At 46.4% G+C, this 7,736-nt stretch overlaps 1 protein-coding gene across 1 annotated transcript; it reads left to right on the forward strand.

Annotated features, from left to right (window-relative positions):
* Positions 1-473: 473 nt before the first annotated feature.
* znf622 (zinc finger protein 622) lies at positions 474-7,418 on the forward strand. The gene is made up of 7 exons (XM_029253577.1): positions 474-605; positions 858-1,436; positions 1,957-2,238; positions 3,961-4,123; positions 5,140-5,255; positions 5,747-5,890; positions 6,477-7,418. The coding sequence occupies exons 2-7, from the start codon at positions 860-862 to the stop codon at positions 6,608-6,610; spliced, it is 1,416 nt and encodes a 471-aa protein (XP_029109410.1). The 5' UTR covers positions 474-605; positions 858-859; the 3' UTR covers positions 6,611-7,418.
* Positions 7,419-7,736: the final 318 nt, after the last annotated feature.

Here is a 7,736-nt window from a genome sequence, read left to right on the forward strand (position 1 = left end):
CAACGCTATTTATATTTATAATTATATCTGTTTATCACATCATATCTCTTACTCACATTCCCTTGCATTTGTATAGAACATAAATGTACATACAATGTCTAGTGACTATTTTTGTATATTGGGTACTTTATATTTTTTATATATTTTTTATCCTTCATTCACATATTCTATCTTCTCATCTGTGTCTTGTCACTGTCATTCCGTCTGTGCCGTGGAAGTTTCTGTCACCTAGACAAATTCCTTGTATGTGTGAACATACTTGGCAATAAAGCTCGTTCTGATTCTGATTCTGAACCTATAATACATTCATAGGTTAATTAGTCATCCACGCCGATGGGTGGCAGTCTTTCGCGACAGAGCGTATAATCCGGAGTGCAGCGCCGAGATAAAAGGTAAACCGGAAGTGTGGCGACAGCAATCTTAAACCCTGATCCCGAATCGGTTTCTCCGTTTCGTTAGGACCGGTTGGAGGTTGGAGTTGGAAGGGTGCCCTGACCTCAGATCGGTTGGGATCCAAATCAGACGTACATTAGGCCTCAGCGCGTGTGGACTTTGGTGTGTTGAAGTACCGGAGGGTTTCGCGAACATCGGAGGACTTGAACTCGGTGAGGAATTTTGCGTGTTTAATGTGGGAAAATATACTCTGAGAATTATTTGCTGTAGTTTTTGGCTAATCACATATCTGATATCAGTTCGGGTTTTTTTGTTGTGGATATACAGTCACAGTGATTCTTTCTCTCTCTCTGAACTGACTGCGCAGTTGAGAATGAGTTTCACCACGCGTCTCGGCGACATATTGTTTTGAGCATTTTTGTGGCGTACTGAACGATGAAACTGTCCCCCCGCCTCGTCCACAGACATGTCCTCGTACACGTGCATCAGTTGCCGCGTGGCGTTCGCCGACGGCGACGTGCAGCGCGCGCACTACAAGACCGACTGGCACCGCTACAACCTGAAGCGCAAAGTGGCGGACATGCCGCCGGTGACGGCCGAAAACTTCCAGGAGAGGGTGCTGGCGCAGCGGGCGGCGATCGAGGAGCAGGCGCATGCGCAGAGCGAGCGGGCGACGACCTGCGACACCTGTGGCAAGAGGTTCTCGAGCGCCAACGCCCACCAGAACCACCTGCGCTCCCACAAGCACCAGGAGGCGGAGAAGCGGGCGCTGACGGCTGCCCTGAAGAAGGTGGAGAAGATGAATGAGAAGAACCTGGAGAAGGGCCTGGATGGGGAGCCCCTGGACAAGAACGCCCGAAACGAGGCGCTCCAGCAAGCGCTGCGGGAGCAGCACAGGACTTCTCCAGCCAAGGTGGCCGGGCCGCCGGGCCAGAGCAGGCAGCGGCCCGAGAAGCCGCCCCGGCTCCAGTGGTTCGAGGAGCAGGCCAGAAAGATAAAGGCTGAAGAGGAGGAGGAGGATGAGGCGGCAGATGGCGAAGAGGGTGAGCTGCGGGGCACTCGCTTTCTCTCTCTCTCCGCACACACTTATTCATTTAGCTGACTCTGTCAATATTGAGCCACCTACAGTTACGTACCTCTTTATACAACTGGGTATTTTTTATTTCAGCAATTCAGGGTAAGTACCTTGCTCATGCATACTATAGGTGGTAGTGGGATTCAAACCTCTGACCTTTGGCTCCAAAGGCAGCAGCTCTAACCACTACGCTACCAGCTGTCCCACGTGAAGCTGGTAATACCAGTCCCCTAGAAAAGCATACCTCTGGACTATGGGATGAAACCAGAGCGCTCGGGGGAAGCCCACGCCGACACGGGGCGAACATACAAACTCCACACAGAACGAGTGAGGTTTGAACCCACAGCCCAGGAGCTGTGAGGCACTTCCGCTCCGCCGCTGTTGGATTATTCACGTAACGTTGTGGTGTGTTTGCGGAACTGAAATACTCCGCGATACGTATTTTCTTGGGAGAGTTATATCGGTGAATGTTTTGTGACCTTTTGCAGAGGAATGGGAGGATCTGGATGACGATGACATGGAGGATGAGGATGATGATGATGAAGACGAGGAGGAAGCGATGGAGCAAGCCGAGTCTGCTGATGGGCCACCGGGGGCCACGCCATCGGTTGAGGCTCCCCCAGGGGCCGTCCCTGTCACGGACTGCCTGTTTTGCTCACACCACTCCCATTCCCTCCTGAAAAACGTGTCCCACATGACCAAGGTCCACAGCTTCTTCCTGCCGGACGTCGAGTACCTGGTGGACCTGAAGGGACTTATTCGCTATCTGGGTGAGTTTGGTTCCACACTTTTCAGTCGTGTGTGCCGGACTCCCACAAACTTCTACACACTTCGAAGATGTTGGGCTAAAGGTTCCTCACCGACTTCATGTATCCCTGTACTGCTGTTTAATTCACTTATTAATATTATCATGGTAAAATGCACTTGTTGAGGGCAGCAGGTAAGTATAGTGGTTACAACTGTTATCTTAAACAAAGGACTCGGGTTCTAACCCTGTTCTTGCCGTAGTGCTGCATATGCAGAATTGATAGTTAAAAACTACCCTGCTGTGTAGAATATGGAAGTCATTGTAAGCAGTAGGTAAACATTTAGTCATTTTGGAGAAAACATTAAATAAATAATGATAGCATCATAATAAGTGTAAATGTAACATCACCTTGAAGATTTATTTCAGAGATATAGATTTAACAGAGTATTTGGTGAACTGAAATTGTTAAAGCTGAGGATGGAAGAATTGACTGAAGTGTGTGTGTGTGTGTGTGTGTGTGTGTGTGTGTGTGTGTGTGTGTGTGTGTGTGTGTGAGAGAGAGAGAGTGAAAAGTGTACACTCTCTCCTGTTGATACGACATCTGAAGTGTTTGGGTTTCATTGTTCGGAACGGTAGGCCAGTCCTCGGAAGTGCGAGACGGCGTGTGAGTGGATTTTAACACAACAGGTTCTGTGCTCAGGCAACACTGTTTGTGGTGTTAAGAGGCAAAGGAGGAGAATGGAGCCAAGTACAGGGGTATTTATGATGGCAAAGTTTTTGAGTTTGTGGGAGCAGATCTGAGCTCTGGATGCTATTTTCTGGGTTTAATTTAGTTGTTTTGGTGTTTGCAGGAGCCTCAAACCTTGTCTTTAAAGATGCTAGAAACAGGGGGGCAGTAAAACAGCTCTTCTGAAAATTGTTACTTATGGTTTCTCATTAAAAGAAGTCCAAGGACCGTCAAGGTTAATGAGATTCACTAAAATCCAATGGCTTCTCAGTTTTTCTTTTTTTTTTAAACTCCTATTTGGCTTTGTGTTGCCCTAACAATTATCATAAACACAACATGTGACTCTCCCATTAAATGTTGATGAGTCATCGACTGTTTGGAGGAGGGAGCTCCAAGACTGGGGTGGCTGCGAGTTTCTTGAGCTGCATTTTGTTTTCACTTCTCTGATTCCTTCACAGAGGCCATGTTTCTGTTAGTTAAATTTTGATTTGTGATTAATGAAAATTGGCATCACAAATTATTCATCTGTCATTCATGACACATCATTTTCAATTACAATATAATTTTTTTGTTTTTATATTTGTGGCAGACGTGCAAATCCATCGTGGGCAGCTGTGAGTAGTGCTGGTACTTTGCAGCTCATGGACTGTGGATTCAAATCTGCATGAATTTGGAGGACTTTGCTTGGGTTTCTTCCCTGCTCTGGTTTCCACCCACAGTCCAAAGACATTTGTTTCAGGTGAATTGGTCACTCTAAATTGACCTCTGTGTGTGATTGAATGAACATGTGTGATTGACCTGTAACACAATGGTGTCCTGTCCAGGAAGTACTGCGCTTCACACTGTATACCTCCAGGCTAGACTCCAAACCACCTTGTCCCTGCACTGGACAAGCGGATATTGGTGATGTAACAGGTGTGCGTTTGCGTTCAAAGTAACGTATAAGGTGGGTGTGTGAGGGACAGGATGTAAGAATTGTTTGTGAAGCCCCTGCCCTGTGTATTTCCGTACCTTTAGGTGAGAAGGTGGGCGTGGGCAATGTCTGTCTCTGGTGTAATGAGAAGGGCAAGTCCTTCTACTCCACGGAGGCGGTGCAAGCACACATGGCACACAAGAGTCACTGCAAACTGTTCACGGACGGGGATGCGGCCTTGGAGTTCGCCGACTTCTACGACTTCAGGTGACGCTCTTCACTCGGAGCGGTTTACCATATTTTATGGTTTCACTATTTTATCTACACCTTAGTCCAAGGCAGCTTAGTGTGAAGTTTTTATACTTAGTTTCTTATGTTTTATCAATCTATACAGCAGGGTAATTTTAACTAGAGCAATTCAGGGTAAGTACTTTCAGCAGGGATACTGTAGCAGGAGTGGGGATTCGAACCCATGTCCTTCTAGTGCAAGGCAACCACTGCAGCCACTACACGGGCTGCTGGCCCTTATTTACTCTAAATTAAGCGAAGCTCCCCTATGCTTTGACAGCTCTGCAGATTTAATTTTGAGTGCAAGTCTTATTCAGTGGTATCTGTATATGAGTAAATAAAAAATATTGACATTTCTGTAACAGCACGATTCAGCGTCATTAACAAAAAGCTGAAACAAAATTTTATGATTTGCAATAGAGCGCTCCCACTCAAATCTGTACACATGCAATTTTTTGCCCTCATCATGAGGAATGTGTGACTGGTGCGAAGCCCTAGAAGTGCGATAGAACCGATTTTAACACCGCACAGCCCACACGAACACGTGTTTGTGCACTTCTCACGTCTGGAGGAGCTGTTGCTATCTTTTTCTACATGTTATTTATGAGCAACATTTTTCTTGTTTAAATGCAGCCTGTAAGAATGTATTAATCATATAATGCCAGGCCCACTGGGGCAGCAAAACGGCACAATTCCGATTTCATATGTAGGAGTTTTCTTGTAAAGATTGCCATTTAAAATAATCTGATTAGCTAAAATCCAAGGGAATTCTAGTGTGGTTTTTTTGTTCTCTGGCTGCCTTAGAGTTGGTCGGCACCTTCTGATGGACCTTTTTATCATCATTTTACATGACACCTAACTAAAATGCTTATATGTTTTGCTTTGATTGATTTCTGAACCTGTACGCTTGGTAACTGATTGAGAAGTGCTGGTAAAGATGCCCTTTTCAGTGTTTGAAATGTGTCCCGCACTGTTCTGTTGGTTGGGATCTCCAGGAGTAGCTACCCAGACCATGAGGATGGAGAGGAAGGTGAGAAGCGGGATCAGGAGGTGCCTAATGAGAAGAACCTGGAGTACGATGATGAAACGATGGAGCTCACACTGCCCTCAGGTGTGTCCACTTCCCATTTTTCCTTCCCTATAAATCAAAACTGGCCTTGTCGGTCTCCACAGTGACCATGCTGTTCTCCCTCTCCTCATATACCCCCCTCCCCCACCACCACCACCTTGTTACATACTCCTGCATTAAATACCCTTGCATAACCCTCTGACATTGCCACACGTGCTGACGGTACAAAAGATCTGCCTCATCTGCCGTGTCTACAGGGTCCAAAGCAGCTGTCAGACCTGCCGTCCGCCTTCACGTGTCACTCCCATGATTCTGTGCAGAGCTGCTAATATTCACATACACGCTCATAGCTTCGTGACATGCTGCAACATATGGGTATATCAAGTGGGTCACACCTCATGTGTCAGACATCCTGCTTGCTTTGTCTTCTCTCTACCCTCAGTATCTTAAGTGGGTTTCAACATGATACTGCAGTGCCCCGCCCCCGGTGTGACGGTCTGGGTGCTAACTGCTATCTGCCACTTGCTTTGCAGGTGCGAAGATTGGCCACCGCTCCCTCATGCGCTACTACAAGCAGCGGTTTGGCGCCCCGCGGACCGTAGCCGTAGCTCACAACCGGAACGCAGTGGGCCGAGTCCTGCGGCAGTACCGAGCGCTGGGGTGGTCCGGAGATGCCGGTGAGAGGCCTTGCTCTTCTCAGATGGAGATTTCTGTTTCTGTGCAAGGTCGAAATTATCATGTGAAAATAGGACACAATGCACTTGTCTTGCAAGGAAGAAGCTGCACAATAACTTGGTTTGTTTATGTGTAGACTAATTTCAAGAAGAAAGTATTTCTTAATTTCAAGGTTAGATAAACCTACTTTTTGGAACATTATTTTTGCAGTTTCAAATTTTCACTTCACCAGCCGTAATTGGTCCTTTCAAAGAGCTGCGTGCCCCCTGTGGAAAAACTCGCAGAACGGTGTCTCTATCTCAGGAGTCAGAATTGGGTGCATTTGTTTTAGCGAAAGTGCCAATCAGATTGATTTTGATCACTCTGATGACTAATCTCCTCCCCCCGAAAGAAGTGGCTTAATCACAGATTCGTTGAGGCACATTCTGCTTTGCTGCACAGAATCTGTAGCCCACAGTAACACCCACATAGTGGGGCAACTGAAAGGCATTTGTTTTTTTTTTTTTTTTTTGTGTCTTTTGTTCAGGAAATGTTGATTTCTCTCAAATCGTCATCTTGTCTCCCCACCCATGCCCTGCCCCCCTCTAGGCAAAGATTCCTCATCCCAGCAACTCAAGGACATGCAGTATGTGCAAAGGATGAAGTCTAAGTGGATGCTAAAGATGGGGATCCATAACAACGCTACCAGACAGATGCACTTCAGAGCACAGGTCATGTTTTAACACGGCATGGCGATGCAGGTTCTCCAGGAAACCCGAAAATGTGGATCTGCAGCTCTGCTGGATGTCATCCCTGCAGCTGGCTGTCAATACTGCATTTTTTTTTTTCTTTAACTGCAGTGCTCTGTATAGCCCCCGCCTATTCTTTTCCCCTTTCCAGAGGCCTTTGGACTTTGCCATGTTGCACTCTCAAAAATCCTGTGATGCTGTTGGATATGTTTAATGACACTTCTGAGGTGTTGGATCTAGGGGTTTTCTGTACTGTTAAATTTAAACGAAGAATCAAATTTTTGGGAAAGCTGTGTCCTGAAATGTAATATCTCCGAACTTTGTAATAAATTGTCATAAGAGGCCATCAGCTTTTACTGTTAGTTGTTGTTGCTTAAATTTCTGCCTTAAAACAATGCATGGACCTTTTTTTCCCCCACCTTGTAGGGTGGATTTATCTGACTATATATGCTACTTTCCAACTAAATTTGCTGATCCAGACATTTACTTGCCACATTAAAAAGACATTGTGTTGACAGATTAAGTGAAGTGGTAAAAGTGGGAACTGCCATTCTGTGGACTGTTTTGAGGCTACCTGGGGTAAAAATACAGTGGTGTACCCCGATAACCAGTTCCCCCTGTGCCCCAGCCTCACCTGTGTACTGCATCCACTGTACTTCTGCCCCTTTTGAATTTTATTCCCATCATGTAGTTATGTGATGACCCAGTTAAAGCTGGTGCCTTGGCTTGGATCCTGCTTGGATGTGGGTTTGAATCCAGCTCAGTCTGTATGAAGTTTGCATGTTTTCCCTGTTGGTGTGGGTTTCTTCCCATACTCCAAAGATGTTTCAGGTAAGCTTGTCACCCTAAATTGCCCTTGGTGTGTATGATTTCCCGGAGCCTGACTGGAGTCTGTCCAGGGTGTACCCTCATGACCTGTGTTTCTGGGATAGGCCCTGGACCACTGTGTCCCTACAATGGACAAGTGGTTACGGTTGATGAATGGATGTTTAGTGTCTTTTCCACACAAGATGCTTCGTTGGTAACTCCTCCCTGAAGTACCATCTCCAGATGGGCAGCGTGTGTAGTAGCCCCATTGAGATTGGGCGCACGGGTCTTGTACCAGTTCATAATGGCGCCG

This window comes from Scleropages formosus, chromosome 7 (assembly GCF_900964775.1).
Source record: "Scleropages formosus chromosome 7, fSclFor1.1, whole genome shotgun sequence".
Classification (NCBI taxonomy): Eukaryota; Metazoa; Chordata; class Actinopteri; order Osteoglossiformes; family Osteoglossidae; genus Scleropages; species Scleropages formosus.